This window comes from Pteronotus mesoamericanus, unplaced genomic scaffold, assembly GCF_021234165.1.
Source record: "Pteronotus mesoamericanus isolate MK-2021 breed Mesoamerican mustached bat unplaced genomic scaffold, CSHL_Meso_final contig_702, whole genome shotgun sequence".
Lineage (NCBI taxonomy): Eukaryota > Metazoa > Chordata > Mammalia > Chiroptera > Mormoopidae > Pteronotus > Pteronotus mesoamericanus.
The window spans coordinates 4912432-4939462 of NW_026555239.1; the positions used below are offsets into that span (position 1 = coordinate 4912432).

The window sequence follows — 27031 nt, forward strand, 5'->3', positions numbered from 1 at the left end:
CGCGGGGCTGGGGGAGGGGACTGGCGGTTCTGGGCGGGCGGGGATCTTTGGGAAGCAGGGCGTGCGTGGGGACCGGAGGACGGCTAGGGTGCACGAGTGCGGGGCAGGGGTGCTGTAGAGGGGCGCTCCCGATCGCACTGAGTGCTCGCCACGCGCCACCAAAGTGCGCCCGAGCCTGCTTCGCAGATGAGAAACCTGAGACACGCGGCGAGCGGGGGACACATGGGGTTCAGACACAGGCTCGGAAGCGGGTGGCCTCTTTGCGAGCCCGACGCAGCAGCACCCAAACGCCGAGGGGGCGGCGCCGGCTGGAGGCTCGGGAAGGAACGTGAGTCCTGGCTCCGCCCACCTCCGGGCCGTCGCCTTCGCGGCGGAACCTTGGCGCGGCGGGGGAGGCGCGCGGGGGAAGGCATTGCGGCGGCGCCGCGCCCGGCCGCCGTGGGAGTCGCGGCTGAGGGCGCGCGGCGTCCGCGCCGGCTCTCGCCCGGGTGCGCGCGCAGCCCCCCCGCCCCCACCGCAGGCCGCCCCCGCCCGGCCCCGCCCAGCGAGCGGCCGCCGGAGACGGGGGAGGCGGGGGAGACCCTGACCGCTGAGCTGGAGGAGGCAGTGGGAGCGGGAGCTCCGACCGGCGTCTGGGCGGCGCCGCAGGTGAGAGGCGGGTCGGATAGGCCCTGGGGTCCCGGGTTGAGAGCCCGTCGGGACCCCGAGACCCTCTGCGTCCGCTGCGGCCACTTCGGGCCCCTGACACTCTCGGGATCCCCGGCCATCCCAGCGACCCCGGCAGCAGACTTAGGTTCCCAGCAGCTCCCCTTTCCCTCGAGAACCCCAGTTTCCGAGATCCCCTCGGGGTCCGCCCCGGCTCCCTGTCCCTGTCGGGGGTTCTCGGCCACCTCTGGCTCCTGCCTCTCTTAGGACTCTTCGAACCCCGAAACCCTTCAGGATTTTCCCGAAACTCCGAGGTCCCCAGACGACCTCCCACCGCTACAGGGCCCCGAGACCCCTTAGGACCCTCGGTTCCAGAAACCCTCTAAAGATTCGCTCAGGATCTTTGAAACCCTCCCAGGTGTCCCCGCCCCCAGGCCTCCTGGGAATCCCCCTGGGCCGCGCAGGCCCCCGGGGCCATTTCTCCTTAGACCCCCGGGTCCCTGGACCGCCTCCCCGTCCTCGGCTTCTCCCCTGCCCCTCTCCACCCCTTGTCTGAGGTTCGGTCCCCGTTTGGCTCCGGCTCCACGCTGGTCTCCAGGCGGGTTTCTCAGACCTGAGGCCCCTGGACCCGTGAGGCGTCTGTGAACGTATTCTGGGCTTTGTGCATCCTGGATGAACATGCGAATAAAAGAAGAGGCAAGTGCTAGGTCACCTGATGACCCTCTGTAACCGAGCAGGGGCTGTGATCTGAGCGCCCGCATTTGCATTTTCTGCTGCATTGAGGGCAGATCTGGGACAGTGTTTAACTTTTAATGCTCTTCGGTGAGACTCGAGTGGCCCATGGAAGCGTCTAGAGTCAGAGCTGATGGGGTGGAGGGAGGAAGAACAACGTAGGTCGGGGACTGAGGGGACGTGATGATGCTTTGAGGTTGTCTCCTGGTCTTCATTTTTTTCACGCCTGGAACTGACAGTTTTGTGAGTGCCTGATAGTTCTCAGGAGGTGGCAGAAGAGCGAGCGGGGGCTCAGGCCCTGCTCCCGGGCCTCTGCAGGGCGCTGAGGAAGAAAGGAGGTCGGTTTTCCTGTGGGGGTAGTAACAGTGCAGGGACCTTGAATTCAGCTGGGGTGGGGGCTGGATTCCCGGAAGGGGCGTTAAGGAGGGCTCCTGGAGGGGAGGAAGTGACAGGTAGCAGGTGGGCCGATTCTTGAAGGTTGAGGTTGAGAGGTTTGCCAGGGTCCTTCTGGGCAAAGCGGCCTGTGTGCAAGGGCAGAGAGGCCGCCGTGGCACACCAGGTTTCGGAGGCCGACAAGCGTGGCCGGGGCCTCCGTTCATCCTGGTGGTGAATGCGGAGGAATGGCTTCCTGTTAGGAGAACGGTTCTCGCGGTGGAGCTACACGGACTCTTAAATGGGGCGAATCCAGCCTCGTTCCTGGCCCACCCTGCCCTGAGCCCTGGCCCGAATCCCGGCTTCTGTCATTGGCCGGAGTCAGTGAGGACGCAGCGCAGGGCCAGAGGAAGAGGGGAGCTGGCCGGTGGAGGGGAGCGAGGGGGGTGCTCGGGGAGGGGCGGTGCGGCGGGGGTGGGGCGGGGGAGTGTGGCAGAGCCGGGCTGGAGCTGGGGGGCGGCCGGACAGGGGGTGGGCAGGGGCGTCGGACCCGAGCAGGAGCGGGTCTGCAGGCCTGGAGGGGGTCGGCGGAGGCTGGTGAAGGCTTAGGAGGGACCGAAGGTGGCTTTGTGTTTTTGGACAGCTGCTGTCTGGGCTGCAGGAGAACTGTTGGAGGGAGCAAGAGCACGTGGGAGACGGTGGCGGCCTTGACAGGGCGGTGGCAGTGCGGGCTCGGCCGCCTGGAGCCCGGCCGCGCTTCCCCAAGTCCAGACCCGAAAGGCTGGGGCTGAGGCCTTTGCTCTGTGAGACGACAGTGTCCCGCCTGGGGACTGACACTGGGGATTCCTTACGCCCTTTCCCGAGGCTTGGTCCCCTAGGGCTTCCTCAGGGTGACCGCCTGTGTGTCCGGGGGAGCCCAGCACCCGCGAGGGAGGCGCACCCGCAGCCAGTGGGGCAGGATGGGAGGGGCCGGTGCTCAGCTGTGGAGCGACACCTCCGGCCTGTGGACGCTGGGCGGGGCCGAAGGACGTGGAAAGCCCTTGAAAAACAGTTGAGTTCAGGTGCGTCGTGTCTGAAGCGTCGCCCTGGAGACAGCGTGGGGCTGCAAGCCGGGAGGGGAGTGGGCGGCGCTCAGCGGTGAGGCAGCTTGTGAGGACTTGAAGCAGCGGCGGAGGGAACGGCTTAGACAGAGACGTGGGATGAGGGCTGCGGGGGACCTGGGCTGGGGGCTGGACTCGGGTGTGGGGGAGACAGGACTGCGCTCAGGAATTTTTAAATGTATCTCATCGCATACAGAGGGTTTGGCCGGAAGCAGGCTGTTTTGTTTTTGAGCAGCAACACATTTGAGATGAAAACAAGATAGCTGTCCACGAAGAACTGACTGAGGCAGAAGCCTAGGGTTCCAGTTAGGAGGCAAAGACAGCGGCAGGCTTTGTTCTTTTCAGTGGCATCCCTCCTGCTGCTTCCAGCCACCCCGCGACGGGTGAGACACTCCTTTTGTGCAGATAAAGGGAATGGAGGCTCCGAGGCTGGAACGTGCCCCGTGCGGAGTCGGAGGAGGAGTACCCGGATGTGTAACTTCTCAGGCTGGGCCCTTTCAGCGAGATTCCGCATCTCCCGCAGGAGCCCGAGGTGTCCCCTTGCCAGGAGCATGATGTCCTCGTGAATGGTGGCATTGTTCCCTGCCTAGCCCTTGCCCTGGCTGAGGTGTGTGATAACACCAGCGGAGGGCAAACAGAAGGCTGTCCGGAGCTGGTCGTTTTGCCCGCGGCCCCTTCCTGCAGCCTGAGGTCTGCCAGCCGGTTTGGAGAGACGGCAGGGGCCGCTGCAGATCGGCCAGGCTGGCGGCGGTCACCCGTGCAGGTCACAGGCCACCGGGACTGTGGCGGAACGGTCGGTGGTAAAGGAGGTAGAGGGTGGGCGCTGTAGGTGAAGTTTGGGGTCACGGTGCACCAGGTGATGCCCCGGAGGGCGGCAAGGTGATGGAACAGGAGCCAGGGGTGAGTTCACAGTTTGCCCCCAACGCCGGGGGACCCTGACCGAGTCACTGCCTCTCCGAGCCTCACGTTCACCTCTGTGGCCCTGCTATCCTTTTAGATCCCTCCAGGCCTGGGACTCGGTCACTGGAAGCGGAGCTGGGGGTCTCCTTTCTGGAGCATCTCTCGTTCCCCCTGGCGTGGGGCCGCGCTGGCGCTCCCCGCAGCCGTCGGCCTCTGTGTTGGCGTGTCTGCCATCACTGGCTCGCCATTAAGGAACACGTCTGTTTGAATGTTGTAACGTGTCACAGCTGATGGACAAACTGTAAGCAGTTAATGACTTAGCGGTTGGCAGGGTTCCTACTAAAATGTTAGGTGTATTTGTTTGCTGTTCTGCGCTATGCTAGTATTAGGAGAAAACGCGCAAGACTGTATTTACCACCTTGGCTTCTTGAAAGGGCTGGGTGTCAGCCTTGGCCAGGCGAGTGGGGGAAGTGATAGTAGCCAATTCATAGGCTTATTGAGAGGATTCAATGAGATAGTGCTTGTCAAGTGCTGAGTACTTTTCCCATGAATCTAATAAGGGCACAAAAAGTGTCAGTAATTAATGTTGTATCTGAACTAAACGGTGACCTTTACATTTTTTATCCATGGTTGGTTGTTATTTTCTCGGTTTGTGCCCAAGCAACGCCCTTTGGAGGCACTGGGTTCAAGAAGCCAATGAACACATTTTGGTTATTACAGAATACGCATTTTTTTGCCCGTTGTAATTCATTTTGACAGAATAAAAGGGATCGGTTCGGTAGTACGTGGTCCAGGTTTTGCGTTTTCTGATATTAAAGAAAGCAATTCATTCTAAAGACCCCTCGGCAGTAGCAGCCGGGGCGAAGCTGCCCGCCCCATGGTCACGTTAGCTTGTGGCTCTGCTGGCCGCCTCGGAAAGCCGCCCGGAGGCCACTGCAGCTGTGGGACCTGAGCTGGCGGCTGGCGTGCTCACCGCGACAGGCACGCCTTGGCTAGGCGTTCAGCCCCCTGCAGCCTGTGCGGCAGTGCAGTCGGCCACAGTAGTGGTGGCCCTTCCGCGCGACAGATTTGAAGACAGGTTCAGGAGGTCTCCCAGTGGGGGAAGAGGCGTTTCCACGACCCCGGACGCTGCATTTTCCCCGCCGTGGGGCTGTGCTGCCACGGGTGGAGGGGCGGCCGTCTCTTGTGGTTCTGGAAGCTTACTCTTTGTGCGTTTGCACCTTGTTTCCAGCTCAGGCGATCTAGTCACCCTCAGCAAACTCTGAGGACACACGTTAACCAGATCCCAGGGGTTCATTGGTGGTGAGAGTGTGCTCGTCAGATGCCCTTGAGAAGCTTCCCAGTGATTTCTGCTTTGTGGCCCCTCCCAAGTCTCCACGGGAACCAGATCTCCGTGAAAAGGGCCATTTCTGGGGGTCTGACCCAAGTGATGGGGGGCTGCTGTGTAGGACCTGGGCGTGTCGGCGGTGCTGGGCGGGGCCTCTCCGCCCGGCCCCCGGGCTTCCAGGCCCACCAGCTGTCGTCCGAGGGCGTTCCAGCCCTTAGGCACCACGTTGGGTACGTGGATTAGGCCTAAAACTGGCCTCCGCAAGTCTCGGGTCTCCTGTGAAGAGCCCATTTATACATCATCTCTCATGTGGGCTGCTTTGCCCGGGAGCAGAGCAGTGCTAGCAATACTGACTGATGCGTTTTGCAGCGGCCTGAGTCTGACCTTCCCCACGGGTCCCAGGGCACCTCACTCCATCGCCCTGCGGACGGACTGACTGCCTGGGAGTTACAAGCTGCCGTCTGGAAACTCGGACGGCTCGCCGTGACACCCTCCCCCGCTGCGCGGGAGGGATGCGTCTGCGTGGCCCTCTGCTGAGCTCAGGCGCGGCCCTGCTGCTCTCAGGCTCAGAACCCGCGCTCGTTTATTGACAGGAAGGAAGAGGGGCTTTCCTAGGGGTGTTTCTGAGGGTACCACAGACTTGAAACAGCATGGTTTGTGCTTGTACAGTGAAACCTGGTTTGTAACAGAAAGTAGTTAGTTTGGGGTTTTTGTTAAGCTAATTTAATAATTAGTATTCTTTTAAAAAAATTTTTTTTTAAACTATTTAGTTTTAGAGAGAGGGGAAGGGAGGAAGAAACAGGGGGAGGAACATCGATGTGAAAGAGAAACGTCAGTCTGTTGCCTCCTATATGAACCCACCACCTCGGCATGTGCCTGGACCAGGAATTGAACCTGTAGCCTTTTGGTTTATGGGACGACACTCCAACCCACGGAGCCACACCAGCCAGGGCAACATTTACTGTTCTGGACATTTTCTCTCCCACCCCCTCTCATGAACTCTTTCCCTCATTGATCCATTTTCTTTTTTTCTCTTAACACATCTGGCTTCTCCCCTTCCTACCTCGTCTTCGTGACTGTGTGGACGGTGGTGGCAGTGAGCGTTCCAAATGCCCCTCAGTTCCGTCGGTCAGAGCCTTGGCCCGGCTCGGGGGGTCTTGGGCTGGCCTGGCTGCAGTCGCTCAGGCCACTGTGGTCGTCTGGCTGCTTGACTGGCGCTGGACGACCCAGGTAGCCTGTCACAGACTGGGTGGGGCGGGCGGTGCTGGGTTGCCAGCTCAGGTGCTTCGGCTGGCCACCACGGCTCCCCTCCCTCCCAGGAGGCTAGACGGGGCTTTACGAGACACAGTCCAAGAGAGGGCAGCTCGCGTATCCAAGTGCTCGCCGACCGCTTGCTCGCTTGCTGGCTTGCTGATGCTTCATCGGCAGAAGAAGTCACGTGAGCAAAGGCCACAGCCTGTGGGCGAGGAGCCTGTGCCAGGGCGGGGGTGCTGCGAACTCCCAGGGCCGATGGGGAGCGGTGGGGGAGGTCGTGCGCGGTCTAGCACAGTGGGGCCCCGGGGCGAGGGCCTTTGCTTGGCGGCTGTACCTGACAAGCTCATGCTGTAGTCTGTTCTCCTTTGCATCAGGACCCCGCTTGATGAGCGTTTATTTAGTGCTAGAAGCAGGGGGTTCAGAGAATATGGCAGTTGCTGGCTACTCTGAAGCTGGTTCCTAAAATACTCTTGATCTCACATCTTAAGCAGAAAACACCGCGTGAAGGCATGTTCCCATGGCTTTAGAAAACAAGGACGGGGACTGCTCGTGCACACCTGTGTTGGGCTGGATTTTGCTCTGAGAAAGTGCTGATAGGTCCTTGGAAACAAGGGTTGCTCTGAGGCTTGGCGCTGGCTCTGCAGGCTGCGGTGAGGTGACGCCTTCGTCACCAGGGAGACCAGGAGACGCAGCTTCCAAAGCCCTCGGAGGCTTTTGCTGCTGTTTTCCGGAATCGGCAGGGCCTGCTGGGAGGGGCTTGGGGTGGGGACAGCCCCACTAGCCACCCTTTTGAAACTTCTGGGACCCGGTACTAACTGCTTTGGATATTTCCTGCTTGGCCCTTGGTTTAAAAACAAGGGGAGACTGCGGTGCTTTTAGGTTCTTCCGAGATGTGGCTCTGATGATTGTGCTGCTGGAAGAACAGGAAATGAGGTAGTGCCTTCGGCCAAGCCCCTCACAGTGAACTGGGAGTGTCTAAATATGGGCAGCTGGGTCGCTGGCTGCTGAGCCGCTGGGTTGGGTTTTAAGATAATCGGCTGCTTCCCACATCGCCGGCTTTGGCTCTTCAGGGTAGACGGCAGAGTCCGAGCCTGGAGGCCCCTCTGCCTGCCGAGGCTGGAGCCCTGCAACTGTTGGAGGCGGGGGGTCGGGGGGCACCCCAGACGGTCAGCAAGCGCAGGCCCAGGGAGAGGCCTGGGCGCCTGGCCCGCCCCGGCCCCCGGGGGCCACGCTCACCTGCCACGTGGGTGTCCGTACGTAGGGCAGCAACTTGTGCTTTCGGGAAAGCTTGACATTACTGAATGCAGAGCCGAGGCCAGCCCGTAAAGTTTGAACTGTTCACACTTTGCAGCCATGGAAATGCAGTGTCAGTTTTTCAGTCAGTCACTTACCCATGTGGAGAATCAAAGGCAGCTGAACCACAATTGAAGAGGTGGAGAGAGAGTTTTCAAGTGCTTTACCATGGAAACAATGTGGGGCAATTTTTAAGCCTTTGGTTGACCGATGACTGTTTAAAAAGTACTATAAAATGTTGTGTAGAGAAGGCTGAGATAAAAGACCGCTTCCCATAGGTGGGGAGGGGTAATTCTTTCAAAAGTGGTGTGAATTATCTGGGGTACAGAGATGGGGGGCAACTGGATTAGGCCACTGATACACATCTTATATTAAGTTTTCAAACCAAGCGCACAATAGAATGTACACATGTTGCATTATGAAGTTGTATACTAGAAATGTACGTGTGTAATGTTATTAACCAGTGTTACTCTCATCCATTTAATCAAAAAAAAAAAAAGGAGGGTTGAGTAGGAGTGATTCTTGGAGTCCTGCCAGACGTTAAGAAGGGACCGGGGTGGGGGGTGGGAGGGTTGGGGGACTCACGGGCCTCCACAGCCCACGCTCGTGGCCGCGGGCGCCGGGCCTTCTGGGGCGCCCTTCCCGGCCCGCAGCTCTCCGCGCCGGCCCGCGAGCCGGAGTCCTGGTGTGGCTCGTGGCCCGAGGCTGGGTGTGCAGGGGGCGCGCCAGGGGAGCCGCGGGGCTGGGCCAGGGCTGCCCATCCAGTGGAAAACCACAGTAGTTGTTTTCTTTAGAAAATACGAAAATACCTAGGGGGTTATGACAACAGCAACCGCACAGCCACCTGAGCTTGGGCGGCCGTGGCAGGCCCTCCACGTGGGCAGCAGGGTGGGCGGGGGCACGGCGCAGCCCTGCCGCGGCTGTCCCTCGGGCCGGCGTCTGGGGAGCCCGCTCCTGCCGCCTGCGAACTGCGGGTCCTCACCCCCGCGGGAAGGCCAGGGACGCTGCGGGGCTTCCATGGAAGCGCTGAGCCCTTTCTGCAGGGGTGGCCCCTGCTGGGCAGAGTGTAAACATTTCCGGGGGGGGGGGGGGGCGCTCTTAGGGTCCCATTTGCTCTGAAATGTAATGATGCTTAGACACTGGTTAAGCCGTGTTTCCTTGTCCTGGAAAATTATTTTAGGCGACCTGATTTTAATTGAGGGGGAAAAAAAAAGAGTACCCATCTGAAAAAGGCGGTTCCCAACCAGTGCAGGCTGGGTCTGGCAAGGCGGCGCCCGCGCGCTCTGCCGGCCGTGTGGGCTGCAAGGTGCTGCAACGCCCACCCTGTGCGCCCAGCGGTTCGGCCTCTCAGAAGCCTCTCCTAAATAAGTCATTTCAAAAGACAGAAGCTTCGTGCACAGAGAAGGCTGTTAAACCGCATCGTTTTCCTGACATGCGGGAAACACTTTCACCCTAAAGGATGAGAAAAGTGGGATGTGAACTCCCGTCTCCCACGACTGAAAAATTTAAAATGTCTGGAGGAGAATATATAGGTGTTAATAACCCCTGTTGCTCATTGGTAGCAGGATTGCAGGCTTTTTAAACCGCATTTTTCCCGTGCCTTTTCCTGTTCCCAGTAAAGAGTTCTGGAATTAGGGGGACAGTGTCATTCTGGGGGAGCAGGGGAGCAAGGGGACAGCTGGGCATAGGGACAGGGCTGGTGAAGAACTTGCTGTGTGTGAGTGAAGGGCGGATCTTTGACTGTGGTCGTTTCTTCGGGCTGGATTTCGGCCTGGCCCCGGGAAGGCTTGCTGAGGGGTGTCAAGCGCCACCTCAGGGTGGGGCGGTCGGCTCCCCAGGGAGCGCGCCCTCCCTGAGAGACCTGCCGGCCTCGCCACCCCTCCCTGTGGGCTGGTCCGTGTTCAGTCAGTGGGAAGCCCCCCGCGGGGGGCAGGGTGACGAGGGGGCGGCGGGGGAGCCCAGCACTGAGGCCACCTCAGCACCTGGACTCGGTGCCCGGCTTCCCCTCGTTCCTCTCCCCGCGCAGAGGACAGGGAACCTGAAGCACCGGGCCTGACAGGCCACCGGGGTTAGGAGACGGGGAAGTCTGGCTTTTGTGCTGACGGTTTCCAGGTGTCCCATTTAAGGGGACATCCGGACCTCTGATTTTAATTCCAGCCTTAGCTCTCTTCCAGGGCACAAATAAAAGAACTTTCACCTGGGTAATAGAAGTCACTTCTGACTGTTTTTCTTTAGGATTCACAGATGGATTCACTGGAAAAGACAACAAACAGAAGTGAACAAAAGTCAAGGTAAATAAAGTGCACTTCACTTTGTGCAGGTTTGTAACATCCGTCACAAGCCTTCTTGTCACTCAGCTCCTGCAAAGGCGAGAGTGAGGGGAGAGCCCTGGTCAGGGCGGGGTCTCGGCCGTGTGGTCACCTTCGGCTCAGCCTCAGAAACGCCGGGAGGCACTGCCCCCGCTGCCCGAGGGAGGGGCCGTCCCTGGTCTCACCGAGCAACACGTGGCCGAGGGCCCCCGCGGCGGCTGGGGTGCCGGGCTCCGCGGTTCTGCGGGTTATAGAGCGATGCCAAGTGGGGGGCCCTCCTCCTGGGGTGGGCTGTGCTTGGTAGGTGGGGGGACACCAGCATTCTGCAGGGGTTTTATCTGTGTGGGAAGCAGGGATCATTTCGTCCTCACAGTTGCAGCTTCAAAGAATTAAAATGGCTGAGCTTTTTGCTCAGTGATAAATGTCATTTACACCTGCTCTTAATCCCGGGGCGGGGGCGGGGGTGGGGGGAGGGAGGAGGCATGCCAGGTGAGAAAGACGCAGCTGTTCCCCATCCTTTGTGGAATGAGGACAGACCAGGGGAAAGAGGGAAGAGCAGAGGCTTCTCTGCTCGGGGCTGGCCTCGGGGGAGGTGCCGCGTGTGCCGGTGCAGGCCGAACCCGGCCAGATGTGTCGCCGGCCTTCCAGGTCGTCTGTATGTCCATGTTGACTTTCACTCTCTTGCTCCCTTCTTTTTAAGTAGAAAGTTTTTAAAAAGCCTCATCCAGAAGCAGCCGCAGGAACTGCTCCTGGTGGTGGGGACAGGCGTGAGCGCGGCGGCCGCCCCTGGCATCCCCGCCCTCCGCTCCTGGAGGGGCTGCCTGGAGGCCGTCCTGGAGGCTGCGGAGCAGCTGGAGGTGCTCCACCCCGGGGATGTGGCCCGGTTCCGCAGGAAGGTGACCAAGGACCGGGACCTGCTGGTTGTGGCCCACGACCTGATCCGGAAGATGTCGCCTGTGAGTCTCGCTCAGACCAGCACTTCTGGGTCATGGGGCGGGGGCTGGCTGGGGGCCAGGCCGGCGGGCCTGTCACTCAGGCGCTTACGTTCCATCGAGCCTGCACGTGGCTCTTCTCAGCAGACACGGCTGAGGAGCCAGAAACCTTTGAGTCCCTCCGAGAGTTCCATCTCCTTAGGCCGCAGGGCCAGGGACACTGTGGGCCCTCGAACAGCCGCCTGTGTTCCCTGGAGCCCGGCTGCGTGAGACTCTGTCAGGGACGTGTCAGGCCGCTCTGGGGACGGACGTACGATTTCCTGCTGCTTATTGATGGGGGTGTCCTCAAGGTGGGCTTTGGGTCTAGGCTGGCCAGCCACATCTCTTCGGGTGACACGTGGTTCCTAGAAGCACTTTGAGATGGGGGAGGTGGTAGCGTCTTTGTCTGCAGGTGGGAACCACCTAGTGGGGAGGGGGAGCGCTCGGTGCTGCAGGAGACGAGCACAGGGTGAGGCCCTTGAGTGGGCGGTGCAGGGGTGGGGCCGGCCCCACCCAGGCGCGAGGCCAGGTGTCCATCGCACAGGCGGGCGCAGCGCGGGCGCGGGCGCAGGCCCACTTGGTGGGCTCGGGGCGGCGCTTTCCTCGTCACTCCTGTCTGCACTGAAGCGGCACAGCCTCAGCCGAGAAGCGGGCGGGGAGGGGACACTGGGGGACTCGCCCAGGAGCGAGTGTGGACGAGGGGTCGGGGGCGGCGGGGCGAGTCTGGGCCGCTGTGCAGAGGGACCCACAGCCCCAGGGAGCACGGCGGCCTGGCCCTGCTGGGGACCCGCTGCCCCCTCACTGCGGTGCTGTCCCCACCTCGCAGCCCGTGCCCCAGGTTAGGGCCCCACGCCTGCTGTGGCCGCCTCCCATGAGTGGGAAGGGCCTGCCATGGCAGTCACTTCAGTTCTCATCACATTGGCCAGTGTCACACATGGTGGCTCCCAGCTCTGCCAGGGTCTGGGAGGTGTCCCCAGCTGGGTGGCTGTCGAATGTGGGCGATGGCTAATGAGGGGCCGCTAGCCTCGCAGGTTGGCCGCCCGGCCTGCCCGCCGCCTGCCTTGTGCGTGGAGCTCCCGGGCACAGCCACGCCCCCGCGGTGCCTCGGCGCGCACGGAGGCCGCCTGCGAGGCTGGGAGTGGCTCCTTGATGGCTCTCCGTAGGCGGGGCACCGGCCCCTGTGCCAGGAGAACCGGCAGGCGTCGGGAGACCAGGGGAGGGCCACAGGGCTACGGGGCAGGCCGAGGGCCACTTGGGGGAGGGCATTTATTTGGAGGCAGGCCAGACAGGTCGCTGCTGGTTTAATCAGGGAGATGAGTACTGGGAGCTTTATTCATCTCTTCTCTTTACTTTTGCATATTTTTTGAAACTTCCATAAAAAAGAGTTACAGCGCAGCCAGCCAGGAGGGCATGCTCTCCCCACCCGCGCTGAGCAGGCCGGGAAGGTGAGGAGGTGGCGGGGAGCCGGGCTGTTTCGCTGCCAGGCTGGGGCGCTGCCGGAGCGAACTCCAGCAAAGCTGGGGGCGGGCGGGGGGCTGGAAGCCTCCCTAAGGGAGTCGCTGTCATGGTAGCTTCTAAGCTGCTTCATGGGGGGCGTGAGGGTCAAGGTCGGCAGGAGCCGTGCCCGTGGCCTGCAGGCTGTGGTGGGGTTGGCGTTGTCCTGGGGGCCTGCAGGCGCTCACGTTGGGCAGAGGGGAGGGGGAGGCTGGGCCAGTGGCTCCGGAAAGGGTTGGGCTCTTGGAAATGGTAGGGCCTGGGAGGTGGCCGGGGCTTGGTGGCCGAGCGGGGACCAGCTCACGCAGGGGAGGAGGAGTGTAGAGGCCATGGTGCAGAAAGGGCCCCCTGAATAGACCTGGAACGAGCACAGACTGCGACGAAAGGCAGCCGGAGGGCCTAGACCGCGACCGGGGCCGCCCCACCCCGGCACGGGCCCAGGGCCCTAGAGAGCAGTTGTCCGTTGGGGGCAGAGCTGAGGACGCAGATGTGGGGACTTACTGACGACACCCGCTGGGAAGCTCGGACGGGTTCAGGATGGGGGGCGGTGTCGGAAAGGGGACTGCCCAGAGCCACGGCGTGAGCGGTAACCTGGGAGTCTTGTGACAGCTGACACCCACGGGGACAGGGGTGGGTTCGGGTGCTGAGGCAGATGGCGACGGGGAGGTGGGGGGCCCCGCGTTCGTGTGGCCGCGTGGCCGCGTGGCCCACGGCATCGCCCGTCCCAGTGCGAGGGCCGAGCAAGGGGCAGCCTTCCTCGGGGTGCGTCCCCCGCAGCCATGCCCACGCCTCCGACCCCTCGCGGCAGAGCTCGGCAGAAGGGCTCGTTGCGCTTCCCTCTCCTCGCCGCCCCGGCCGGGCTCCATCCGCCAAAGCAGCTTGGCCAGGGCCACCGGTGACCCTTGGTGCCACAGCCAGAGGCCACATGCCGTCCTCACCCCGTTCGTTGCCTCTCAGTGCCTTCCACACTGCCTGCCACCTAAGTTAAGATGCTGAAAAGACACACCATTTCCTAGACCCTCAACAAAGAGAAAACCAGTGGTTTGCAGCTCTTAGAGGAAAGTCTCTCCTTTGGTCCTCAAGACCCACATCACGTGGTTCTGGGTTACCTCTCTGACCTCACCTGCTGATGTGGCCCCTCACCCTGCTTCACGAGGGCTCCTTGCTCACCTGTGTTCCTGCCTGAGCCGCTCGCTCAGTGCCCTGGCCCTGGTTCCTCCCAGGCGTACTTCCTGCAGACGCCCCTCCCTGATGCCTGCAGCCCTGCCACCCTGTGCCTGGCTGTACCTGTCCCCCCCCTTCACTTTCCCCAAAGCATTTAGCACCCTTGATGCATCACTTATGCCTCCCTCCTCTCGAGCTTAACAAACTGCGAGGGCAGCGGCCCCTGACCTCCCTCCCTCCCTCCCTCCCACATCCCCAACAGCTAGAGTGTTACCTGGGGGGTGCTCACGTTGCCGAGAAGTGGCCTTTCTTGCTAACTCCTGGACCCCTTCCTGCAGCGGACGGGCGACACCAAGCCCAACTTCTTCCAGGACTGCCTGATGGAGGTGTTTGACAGCCTGGAGCAGCACATCCAGAACCCGCTGGTGCTGCGGGCCATCCTGGGCCTGATGGAGCGGGGCACGATGGTGCTGACCACCAACTATGACAACCTGCTGGAGATCTTCGGGCAGCAGCAGAACAAGCCCATGGAGTCCTTGGATTTGAAGGACAAGACCAAGGTGTGGGCGGGGCGGTGGCGGGAGGCAGGGGCAGGGAGGGCCCCGAGCGCTGGCAGTGCTGCGGCCATGGCAGGCGAGGCACTTGCCTCACGGCGAGGGGCTGGTCACAGCATAAGGTGCCCTCAGCTCCCCGCTCCTCTCCACGGGGAAACCCAGCCCTTGCTTGGTCTGGACCTTGTGCCACCCCCTACACAGGCAGCTCCAGCGGAGGGGAACACCCTCCCTGCCCGGGACTCCTCCTCCTGCCTGCTCTTGTCTTTTGCATTCTGTCCTGCTGGTCTGGAGGGGTTTCTCATCTGCATTGACTCATTGCAGGCATTGTAGGAAGCAGCTAAGAAAGGCAAAATCATCCCCAGTCTCAGGGCTGTGATTTTTGGTTAATTCCCTTTTTTCTTTTTAAAAACAAACTGGGACTGATATATATATATATACACACATTCCTTATTTTTCCCTTAATATTATAATGTGAGCATTTTCCTGTCATTAAGCTGTTTTTATTTTCATTAAAAATTTTGAAAGGATTTTTAATTAATTTATTCACTCCTGTCTGAGGATATGTTTATTGATTTTAGAGCGCGAGGGAGCGGTGGCGCAGCCTTTCGGGGTACGGGATGACCTGCCAACGGACTGAGCCGCCTGGCCGGGATGGTTTTTATTTTTTTATTAATGTTTTGACCTCTGATATATTTATTTCGGCTTCGGTCTCGCCGTGGTTTCTTCTTTATATCCTTAACTCTGGGAGTTCTGCTCAGCGAGACCAGTGGCCCTCCCTCCAGGTTGATTGTTGTGTAACTTGGTTGTAATTTAGATGTCATGGGAGGAGGTGAGCACGGTGTTTACTCTGCCATCTTGAACTCCATTAAACTGTTTTTAAAAGCGTGATTTTAAAGGCCAGTGTAATTGTAAAAGTAAAGTATAATTGTTACCCTTCCTCTCTTACTGTTAGCTTATCTTTAGTCATAAATGATGCCACCGTGAAAATCCTTACACTTTGGTGTCTCTCTCTTTAGCGTACATTCCTAGAAGAGGTTCATGGTCAAAGGGTGTGACTTTTAAAGATAGATGATACCAGTTGTTTTCCAGAAAGGTGGCTGGTTTACAGTCCCCCCGAGCTGTGCGTGGGTGCAGGCGGACAGCGCTTCACAGGCTGGCGTTTCTCACCAGCTGAGGGCAACGCCCTCGCCAGCAGAAAGACAAGACTTGCTTTAGTGCAGGGGTCTGGAACCGAACCCGCAGGGTGTCTGAGGGTTGCCCGAATCCGCTTCCCGTATCTTGGCAACACGTGGCGTTACTAAAAGACGAAACAAAATCCATTTCACCGGTAGGATAGGTGAACATTTCACATTTTTATTTCTCTTACCAGTCAGGTTGAATGTCCTTTTATTTTAGTGCCTATGTCCTTTTATAGTATCTTCGTGTGTCTGTGTATTTGCTTGAAGACTGTGTATTATTACTGCCAGCGGATACCGCTGCCAGGTTGCCTGCCCCACTCCCTGCGGGACGGCCTCAGCCCGCCGTCCGCGGAAGCTGTCGCGAGCTTGGCTCACTCAGGCCCGAGGCAGGCGGCGCGCTCGGCTGCGCCCCGTGCGGGGGCCCCTCTCACAGAGCCTGGCTGAGAACGTGTGCCGGGCGGCCGTGCGCACACGCCCTGGAAACAGGCTGTGCTCCCCGTGCGGGCTGGCACTGTGACTGCGGAGTAGCCTCGTGGTGCAGCTGCACCTCTCTGAACAGAACACCTGCTTCCGTGCCCGAGGGACGCGGCCCACCTGGGAGGCCCGCTCACTGTCACACATGGCGTCTCTGGAAAAAAATACGAATGGCATATGGCAGAAATCTAGCTGCTCATCTGCTTGTTCTGCGTTAGAGCTGTTGGTGTCCGTCCGGTGTGTCAGCACTGCCTGCTGGGGTGTCTTTTTCAAGGACTTTTGTTCTGTATATTGAATGGAAGTCAATATAGGGCAACTGATACATTACTTTTTTCATAAAGTTTTTCTGGGCATTAAAATGCTATACACATAGCATAGTAATTGAAATATAGCAGGTAACTTAGACGTGAAAGTCCTCATAAACCCTTTAAAGTGATCGGTCTTAACAGCTTGCTGTAATCTCAGGAGTTCAAGATATTTTCTACATACCTGTCTCAGTCTTAAAGTTCTTTTTGATGTGATGTGACAGGAATAAATAGTGCTAACAGCTGAGTTACTCCTAGGTTTCAAAGGTATAATTATTAATGCAAACTTCTCTCTTTCTCTTTCCAAGTTAGGTCTGAAAAACCACGAATCCAGTTTAGACATTTCCCTCATATCCATTTTCAATAATACCATGTTTCTTTTCTTTGGGCTCGATTTTTGACAGGTCCTTCAGTGGGCAAGAGGCCACGTCAAGTACGGAGTTCTCCACATCCATGGCTTGTACACAGACCCCTGTGGAATGGTGTTGGATCCCTCAGGATATAAGGATGTCACTCAGGACCCAGAAGTGATGGTACGGCCACCGAGTTTAGCACTGCTTGTACCCCTGGGGACTCTGGGGGCAGCAGTCTCAGTGGTTTCCCGGCCCCCAGGAACTCTTGCCCTTGGGTTCGGCTGCCGGGATGGGCCTGCGCTCACAGTCAGACAGGTGCTTGGCCGATACCCCTTCACAGCTCCGGTCCCATCGACTCACCCTGCCACCAGCCATTCTGGGACTCAGCTGCTCAGGGACAGCTGAATGTCTTCAGAGTGACTTGCAGGCCCAGAGGGTTGTGATGCCGTTCGCTGGCCACTCCGCGCTCCGTGTCATCTTCCTGTGTTCATTCAGGCCTCCTGCTGTGTGAAACCCTCTCCTCTCCTCTCCCTCCTCAGCCCTCTCTCTTGCTTTCAGAACCTCGTTTTAAATTCCACTCTCTGCGAGGCTTTTTTGATACCAGAGTGAAAGTGGAGTGTGGGAACCTGCTTCCCCGCTTTTTATAAACTCCTTTGTCACAGCGCTGAGAAGCCATGGGGTCTCCGCCAGGTCCCTGTGAGCCCAGGGCTGGCACCAGCCCGTTGGTACCGGCCTGGGGCCTGTGGGACGTGGCCAGGTGTGGTGCGCAGATGGGTGGCTGAGGCTCCTCGGTGCTTCAGCGGTGAGTCCTGGGTCAGGAGACACACGAGCTGATATTGATCCTGAGACGTGGGGTGTCCGCATTGGTGGGTCTCCGTTGTAGGCCCGAGCGGCCCACCTGTGCTCACTCCCCAGGGTCCCTGTTGCCGGTCCTGCCTCAGCTTTGCTGTCCTCACTCCCCAAAACCCTATTCTCCTGACACCAGTCCCAGTGCCCCAAACGTTCCCATCCATGACCCATTGAGACGGGTTAATTCCAGGGTGTGGCCCGGGCAGTCCTGAACTGAGATGTTTACTGTCCTTATTATATGTTGTAAAATCATGCGTGACTGAGATTAGAGCGCGCGCACTCAACTGAGCGTTGGCACGCAGGGCAGGCCGCCAGCCATCCCTGCCTTGCGTTCCTGTGCCGTGGCCGGCAGGCCTGGACCAGGTATCCCGGCCAGAGAGGAAGTGGTGCTGCCTCTGTTTGTCAGTGTGGCTCTGGGCGGGGCTGCCCGCAGTGGCGACGACTCAGAAGCGCCACTAGTTCTGTGGCTTGTGGGTCGCTTGGACCCGCTGTCCGTCAGCCGAGCCGCCCGTTTCTCTGTCTGTTTCTCAGGAGGTACTTCAGAACTTGTACCGCACCAAGTCCTTCCTGTTCGTGGGCTGCGGGGAGACCCTTCGGGACCAGATATTCCAGGCGCTCTTCCTGTACTCGGTGCCGAACAAGGTGGACCTGGAGCACTACATGCTTGTGCTCAAGGAGAGCGAAGACCAGTTCTTCAAGCACCAGGCCGACATGCTGCTGCACGGTATCAAGGTCGTGTCTTACGGCACCAGTTTTGACCACTTCCCGGGGTACGTGCAAGAGCTGGCCTTGCAGATCTGCCAACAGCGGAGTCCAGGTATGGAGCCTTTTCACTTTTGTGCGTACGATACCCAAAGGGTCCTTCAGCGCCCCGCCCCACTTTTTGAGATATAATTTACATACCACAAAAGAAAATTGAGATCTTGGTTTACTTACCTTGAAATTCCCCAGTCTTTTAGTTATCTTCCAAAAATGCCGCTGTGCACTTTAAAACCGAAAGGTTGCTGTGACAGCAGGGGCCTGCGAGCAGAGGCCATGCCCGCGCGGGGCTGCGCACGGGGCTGCGCACGGGGCTCTGCCAGGCGCCGTGCGCGCTGGGGGCCGGCTCACGAAGGCAGGAGGCCCGAGCCCCGCAAGTGTCCCTTGCCTCTACGCTGCTGCAACACCGCAGGGACTCTTCTTTCAAGTCACGCCTTTTCCGGGTTCACTGAGCACGGCCCGCTGTCCAGGTGACTCTCCATGGCCCTTTTCCTGGGGATTGTTCACCTGGCAGGAGTGACCAGGACCACTGAGTGACTCTGCAGTTGGTCAGCTTTGACGTAAGGGCAGCTAATGGCTGTGGGTCGGTGTTATAAATCATGGATGACATCAACCTTGGAAAAGTCTTCATTGACTATCATTTAATGGTAACGGGACACTCACGCACACAGGGCATCGGGTTCACCACAGAAACAAACGGCTGGATGTGACCAGTGGTGACCGTGAGTGACAGACGCACAGATGGTCCACCACCTAAGTTGTTTCCCATACGTCCTTTTCATAATTAATTAGTAAAATGGGCCCATTTAAGTGGCATTTCCATTAATGAAAGTATGCTAAGGGCAGTAGTCAGTTTCTTACTAAGAGAGGAGAAGGAGCTACGCTGTGTCATATGCCTATGAATTTTACATTTGTGACCGTATTTCGTGGTCAGTCACAGTATCCACTGTGGCCAAGAGCTGACTGATAGACACTGAGAAGAGCTCGGAGGTGAATGACTTGTCCGCATGGTGCCGGGATACTTGAGGCTGGGATGGGGTCCTGGATGGGGCAGGGTGCGCCGTCCTGTTCTGGGAGTCCCGGAACGGGCCTGGGTGACGGCTCTGGAGAGGGACAGTGTCCTCGTCACCTCTGCCCTGCCACTTCTCTTGCCTCCACGCACACAAGCACCTGGGCACCGAGACTTGGTGAGCTCAGGCCCCCAGGGCCTGCTGCCGAGTGCCTTCTTGTCCCTCTCGACACCCCTCTTCCAGACCGTATAAGTCTGTGTGTCCTTAGGGACATTTGTATCTACATTCATGAGTGTCTGTGCTGGCTGGAGATGGTGGCATACAGGCAACGACAGAAATAAGTGACGGCTGGTGCCGTGCCAAGCTCCCTGTGTGCCAGGCCACCGCAGGTGCTTCGCATGTGGCCCCCGGGAGGGGGAGGAGAGGGCAGTGACCAGCTCACAGCCCCACAACATGCCAGGGCTGCGTTCAAGCTGGGTGGTGGCCTTGCTGCCTCCTCCACGCTGGCCGGTTGGGTGCATGAAGGCTCAGTCTGCTCATTGTTTTCCTTTTTTCCCAGATGCCGACCGAGTGGACAGCACCACGTTGTTGGGTAAGGCAGATGTTGAGTTTTATCAGCCTGGTTTTTGATACCAGAGTGAAAGTGGACACATTCTGTTGTCTTTCTACCACTATTTGTAACATCCTAAAAGTGTCCGCACATTAAATACTTAGCCCGTGCCCTGGCCGGTGGCTCAGTTGGTTGGAGCATTGTCCTGTACACCAAAAGGTTGGAGGTTTGATTCCCAGTCAGGGCAGGTGCCTAGGTTGCATGTTCAGTCCCTGGTTGGCGGGCGGTGGGGTGGGGTGTGGGGGGCAAACAATTGGTGTTTCTCTCATGTCGATGCTTTCTCCCTTCCTCTCTCTGAAAATAAAAAGTATATTAAAAAAAGTAAATATTTAGCCTGCTTTAACACGGCCGTGCCACAGTTGAGACACAGCAGTGCCTGTGTGACAGTCCTGGCCACAGGGAAGGGGTTGCAGGTGCCTCCCTTCCAGCAGGAAGTACAGTTTCGTCAAACACGGGCCCAAGAATAATTCCTGTCCCACAGCCAAGAATTCCAGGGGAATCAGGACCAGGTTCTGTTTTGTTAGAGCATTTGGGTTGGAGACGTTGTAACGGGGACCCCTCCCTTTCAGAAATTCTAATTGCAAAGTTTCTAAGCTTTCATATAAATTTCATTTAATCCATGTTTGAAGTATAAAATGCTTTCTCTGCTGGGCTCAACTCTGCCTGTTTCTGAGTCAATAAGGTATGGCCAAGCTTGGTGGCTTCCGGCATCCTCCTTGGGCGAACTTGGCATTGGCCTTCTCCACGCTGGTCCGTCTGTTGGTCAGAGGGGGCTTGGCTGTAGAGTGGGGTCCCTGCTGGGCTCAGTGATCCAGACATGAAACTTGCGAGTGGAGTGGGCATCAGGTCAGGTATGACAACACTTGTGCTCAGCTTGCCATGTCTGCCTGCTTCCCTGTGAAAGGACACATTCATTGTAGTTGCGCTCTCAGTCAGTGTGACCCCTAGCGCCCTCCTTTTTTTCTGAAAAAGTATTGACTAGATAGACGTCATCTGGAGTAAACCAGGCTCATACAATGCTCCATGGAGGGTGGGTTCTGGAAGAGAAACTTTTGATTTATTGTTGATTGACTGACTGATTTTAGAGAGACAGGGAGGAAAACATGGATTTATTGTTCCACGTTATTTATCCCTTCATTGGTTGCTTCTTGTATATGCCCTGACTGGGGATTGAACCTGCAGCCTTGGCGTATTGGGATGATACGCTAATCAACTGAGTTGTCCAACCAGGGCCTAGATGAGAAGCTTTTTAATGAACATCTTCATCTTTCAGGAAATGCGTGTCAGGGCTGTGCAAAGAGGAAGTTAGAAGAGAATGGAACTGAAGTCTCGAAACAACTTCGACACTCAGGTACCGAATGGAGTTCTTTCTCTCCGTTGGGAGCTTCTGCAGGTTTGCCTAACTTGTGGGTGTTGCAGCCACCGCACTTGGTTTACTCTCCTTGTCTCTGGAAGGAGTGATGCATGACACATGCTAATCAAACCACCCCGAGGGACCTACTTCTAAACATTTCTGTTCATTTAGGTTAATATGTCATTGAAAAGAGTATAGAGAAGGTGCATATTGTGAGGTCAGCCAGTGAATTTTCACAATGTGAATACATCGATGTAATCACATCCCATTCCAGACACAGAATGTTGATGGGAATCCCCCCAACTTTTCCATCACTCCCCCGTCACCCAGGGGTGACCGCTGTCCTGACTTACAACACCTTAGTCTCCAGAGAAGACCACTTTAAATCATTTGTTTTTTGCTGCCTCTATGACCAGAGATTGACTTAAACTCTTTATTTCAATAGATAACCTCTGTTGGCTCCAGGAAGGCCACCTCCCTCACTTACTTCTCCCTCTCTCTCCTCCTGCTGTGGGTCCCTCCTTGTTCTTTAAATGATGTGCTTATTCCTGCTTCCCAGTGTGAAGCTGGTTGTGATGGGCCACCCTCTTCCCCGCCCCTTCCTCATCTCATTTCCCTAAGTCATCCGTGTCGAACTCCATGGCTATGGGACTGAAGGAAATTGGCCCTCAGTCTGGCTATAGGTTGACTCCAAGCTGGAGACCAAACTCACTTTATTAAACACTGGGAATGCCCTGGCTGGTGTGGCTCAGTGAATTGAGTGCCAGCATGTGAGCCCAAGGGGTCGCTGGGTTGCCAGTTTGATTCCCAATCAGGGCACATGCCTGGGCTGCAACCCAGGCCCACCAACTGGGGATGTGTGAGAGGAAACCAATTGACGTGTCTCTCCCTCCTTTTCTCCCTCCCTTCCCCTCAAAAATAAATCTTAAAAAAAAAACCACAACAAAACAGTGGGAATATTTTCCCAGTTAGCCAGGTGTGTGTGTTAATGGGCCTATCCCAGTTTCTGTGCCAATGGCAGGACATGTTTTCATGTCAGGTGTTTCCTCACATTCCACTACTGTTCTTTTGATTGTTGCATGTTGGTGTTACCTGTGCTTTTTATTTTTTGAGGAGTTTCTAGATTTCTCTTTTCCCCTCTTGCACAAATAATACGTTTCACAGTATTTTTTAATGTATGCATTGTCCGACACATGGCCCTTCAGTTCCTGACAGGTCTTCTGACCTTCTGTTCTGCTGCTTGCTGGTCCCCTGGTCACCTTGCTGTCCCAGGTTACTGTCAGGTCTTCCTTCTCCTGCCTCCTGTACATTCTGCTGGAAGCTCCTCAGGGAGCTCCCACAGGCTGAGTCACCCAGGGATGGTGTGTCTGCAGTGTCTTTGCATGGTCCTCATACCCCATGGTTGGTTGAAATGTAGGTTTTTGGTTCGTAATGTCCCCTTGGAACTTCACTGTCTTAAGTGTCCTATTGAAGAGTCTGTTGCCAACCTGGTTCTCAGTGATTTCTAGGCAACCTGTTGCATTCCTTTCTGGAAGCTTTTAGGATCTTTTTCTGTGGTGTTTAGAAATTTCATGAGGATGTATTTAAGTGAATTCTTTTATATACCTCACTCTATTTTTCCCCCATTTCTCCAATTCTGGAATAATCTATGGTTTTCTTGATTATACCTATCTGCTCTCTCTTCTTCACACTAGTTGGGATCTCCTAGATTGATTTCCACTGTCGACTGTTTCTCTAATGTTTTAATTTTTATTTTTTCAAAATCTTTCTGAGATATCCTCAAAATTATATTCTAGCCTTTGGGTTAAGTTTTTTATTTCAACAGTGTTATTGTTAATTTCTAGGGGCTCTTGTTTTCTGGGTTATTCTTTCTCATGGTCTTATTTTATGACTGTAATATCTTTTTAAATCTTTTGAGAAACCCTAGGTACCTGACTCTATACTTCATTCCTGAAAACATTGGTATGGTGGGTTTTCAGAAACAATTTATTACTTCGTAAGGAAACTTCAGTAAAACACTCTTAAACACCGATTAGTAATCCACCAAGAATTTTTGGAGCTATGAAGCATTTACCTACTGTGCTGCTGACTTATTTAACATGTAAGGTAATTCCTCAATGGGTATGTGTGAGCCATACTATGGTATGTTTTTCCTTCTACAAGGGTCATGTACTGTTGAAATAGTCTGTTGTAGATACAGAGATTCATAATGAATGCAAATAACACGTAATCAAAGTAAGTCACAAACGTGGCAGTTAGGTAACATGGCTGCTTGCAGAGTGAGTGGTGACCCATTAGGACTGGTGGCAGGAGGAGATGGACGGGGCTGTGGCCTCTTGCTGTCTCTTGGTGGGTGGAGGGGCGGGTGTACTGGGGACCTTGTGGGAGAATGGCCGAGCTACAACTGCAACAGATTCCACAGGCACTTCCCTTGATTTTGCACAAATTTAGTGTGTTTTGTACAACTTCAGGGTATAGTCTTTAGAAGAATTCCATTGTGATAGCATTTTGTATAAATTCTTCAAAGTCTTGTAGCAAATATGTGGACTGTGAATTCAGCCAGTAGAGAAGTGTAGCTGAGTAAAAACAAACAAGACTGTGTCTTTGAGTTCTTTCCTCAGGGCGAGTCATTCTTTTCCACTGGTGTCTTCAGGGCTGGCAGGTGTTTGGAAAGGCAGGCCCAGGTGGTGGTTCTCGGAGGACAGTGGGGATTTCCGCCGCTGCTGCTGCGAGCACGCGGCTTTCCTCCTGTGGTGCGGACTTGGAGCGGGAGTGTGTGGATCAGGTGGCAGGGCTTTCTGCCTGGTGGACTCGCTGTGCAGCAGTGAGGACCCACTGGACGCCAGTGCCCACACTGGCAGCCTGCTTCTCCCCGGGCAGTTGTCTGCTTAGATAGGGCCCTTTCTTGCAGAAAGGTCTCTTTCTTGCAGAATGCTTGTCCTGTTCTGCATGTGGGTAAGAGAGACTAAGGTTCATCTTCTTGGTGCTGCTGGCCACCCCCCTGAGACTGGAGAGCTGAGGGGACCGTGGTGGACTCCCACCTGTGTGGACTGAGCTTCATCTGTCTTTGCACTTGAACAGGCTCCATTACCTGTGCTGAAACTGCCCTCTGCCCCCAGTGCCCTAAGAAGACAGAGAGCACCCATGTTTAAGGGTGGAGATTTCCAAAAATCTTTGCAAACATAATGTCCCCTGATGGTACCTACAGCGTACGTGGTCATTTCTGGACCATGGGTACTATTTCCATTATGGAGGCATGTTCTGAATTTTCAGCACAAAAGGAAAACTGGAGCAGCTTTCTGAAATAGAAAATCCTATGGCAAATACTTTTTGAAGCTGAACATTAACATTTTGATATTCATTTTTTTGTTTAAACAGATGATACTGGAGCATCTTGAAATCTTTAAAACCAATAAAACCTGCAACTTGAAAACCAGCCTTCTGTAACCACAGTGCCATACTTGAACGATGAGGAATGTTCAGAGAATTCAACATGGATCCCTCACTTCTAAATCATCATGCTCCCCAAGAGGCCCTGTTGGGGGTGTGGCCTGCAGAGGCTGGGTGGCAGTCCCATTGTGTGTGTTTAACTGCGGGGGAGGGGCGGGGTGAAGTGCACACACTTCAGGTATTCTTTGTGAGGGTGGTGGACAACTACCTCAGGGGCCCAATCAGCAGGAAGGAAGGGGCCTGGTATTCTGGGCTCCCACTTGACCCCTCCTTTGTCAAAGTGGGTTTTTCTAATAAAAAGGGGAGAGTGAAGACTGTCCAAGCAACAGTAGTTGCCAAAGAGAAAATAAAAAACTAGACTCTTAAGGTTTATAGTTTTTATGCAGAAACATGTTACTATAGAAAACACTTTTCAGGTGTGTGTGTTATATTGTTATATAGTAAAGAATATTTGAGGCACTGTATCTGCCAGTGAGAGTGGTATGACTTTTAAAAGAATGACTAGATCAATAGGGCTTCTTTGGAATTCTGTAAGTTTAGTAACTTCAGTTCCAAAGAATGACAGGTCTCACTATCCCGAGAAGCAAAGTCACTAAGAAAGAGGGAGGGCCTTTTCAAAAGTGTAGGTCAGTGTTGTGCAAATAGGTTTTGCAGCTTGTAACTGAGAATTTACAAGTGGAGCCCAGTCCAGGTTTTTAACTTTATCAATTAGAGTTTAAGTCCAAGTTTTCCAAGTCTGTCCGAGGCTGGGGAAGGTCGGCCTCTCTGTCCTCATCTCCTGACATCCTCTCCCATGGCCCCGTGAAGGGATTTGCACAGAGTGCGGCAGGTACACCTTGCAGAGGGAGGGGCCGCAGCACTGGAGCCGCCAGCACCCCATGTTTCTCAGACCCCCCTCGGGCGGGTGGCACAGACAGCTGCTGCCTGCAGTGCTCGTGCAGAGGGTTGCTCTGTGGCCATGGCAAAGGCCCTACTTGGTTTCTGTCGCAGAGGCTGCCTATTTTTATGTGATATTTCTTGCCAAGCACTATCACACTTCCTGCTGCTGGCACTGGAGCTCCCCGGAGGTATAAAGAATATGAAACAAAAGGTTGGGATGTGTAGGAAATGAGATAAGCCAGAGACCAGCGTCAGACCTTATTCTTTTCAAAGCATGAAAAACAAATCTTATATGCTACTCTGGTCATAAATAAAATTTTAACTTCAACTCTGTGTGCTCATCTTTTCCTTAGTTATGGCAAAGCTTGGTTTAATTGAGACTTTTTACCATGAGTTGTCACTCAATTGTGAAGTCAAGTAAGCAATTACTTGAATGTGTTTCAAGTTTTTAAACAGCAAACATAATTTTTAAAGACAAAGTGTAATCAGGGATGGCTATGTGAATCTGCACGCTGGCCAGACACAGGGTGTGTCAAGGACACAAGCACAGAGAAATCACAGCCAGTTCAGGACCTGCTTTGACCCATGCTGAGGAATACAGGCCTTGCTGTTACGAGTGAAGCTGTCCATAGTTAGGCTGTGACCTTTGTTTTAAAATGCAAACTTATTCCCACATGACTGATAAAGGAGAAACAATCTGAACATACCTGCTCTGCTTATGTACGGTGTTGTCCATGAGAAACACGAGGTTACGTTTTAAACAGTTATGCAGGCAAGTACCTAATGGCCTCCTTTCTGCCTCACCAAAGCCTGAACTACTTACTCTCTGGCCCTTAAAGACCTTTGCACAAGGTGGACATGGTGAATCGCATCCAGCTGAAGAGGGAGCGCTGGGTGGAGATGTGCCGACGACAAGCACGCTCGTGTGAGCCCTGCTGCCGCCAGCTCCCTCAGACTCTCCCGTCACCACCGAATCCAGCGATGCCCGCTTCACAGGCTGACTTCAGGGTGCTTTCAAGATAAAGTGCCAATATTTACTGTAGTATTTGCAGAATTCTTAACCATTTAATGTGTGTAAAACCAACTGTTATTTTTATTAGGTTCCTATCTCATTTTTCCTTTTTTGGAGCACGGTGTTCCAAACCCCATGTTTCGCCGTTTTAGGAACGGGAGGATGCTGCTTTGGAACTGACAGTCTGAGTCCAAGGTATGAGAGAGCAGCCCAGGAAGAGAGGAGGGCTGACACAGCCAGGTGGCACTGAGAGGACATTACAAAGTTAGGCTGAGGTCTTTCCAGGCAGAGGGAGTCGGGGAAATAGACAGTATTGCCAGTACTGAAACAAGGAAAAAGGGCCAGTGGAGTGGTTTCTGCTCTCCACAGTTAACAGAGGTGAGCTGGTGAAGGCAGGAAGCAAGGCTCAGGGCTTAATTTCTTGGGCATAGAGTGCATTTTGTTACAAGAAATGACGAGCGTGGTTCAAAAGCAATTCCATTACCTCAGGAGGTTACTCCTTGGTTGGTAGCACTGGGGCCCAAAGCAGTCTTAAGCAGAAGACTACCAGCACCTTTGAATGTTTTAGTCCACTCTGAAATGGAAGTAAAGTACTGTTGACAATTATGCAACTTTCTTTCCCACCTGTTAACAATAGACTTAAGAGGAGAAGTCAGCTGGGAACACCTGTGTTCATGTCCTCC

At 55.6% G+C, this 27031-nt stretch overlaps 1 protein-coding gene across 2 annotated transcripts; it reads left to right on the forward strand.

Moving 5' to 3' along the window:
* Positions 1-477: 477 nt before the first annotated feature.
* Positions 478-25655, forward strand: FAM118A (family with sequence similarity 118 member A). Of its 2 annotated transcripts, none has more exons than XM_054582497.1 (9): positions 478-648; positions 9859-9914; positions 10633-10888; positions 13900-14121; positions 16477-16605; positions 17806-18091; positions 19603-19635; positions 20927-21004; positions 24386-25655. In XM_054582497.1, the coding sequence occupies exons 2-9, from the start codon at positions 9868-9870 to the stop codon at positions 24403-24405; spliced, it is 1071 nt and encodes a 356-aa protein (XP_054438472.1). In that variant the 5' UTR covers positions 478-648; positions 9859-9867; the 3' UTR covers positions 24406-25655. The 2 variants fall into 2 exon arrangements, with proteins under 2 accessions (XP_054438472.1, XP_054438474.1); XM_054582499.1 differs by having other exon boundaries at positions 10636-10888.
* Positions 25656-27031: the final 1376 nt, after the last annotated feature.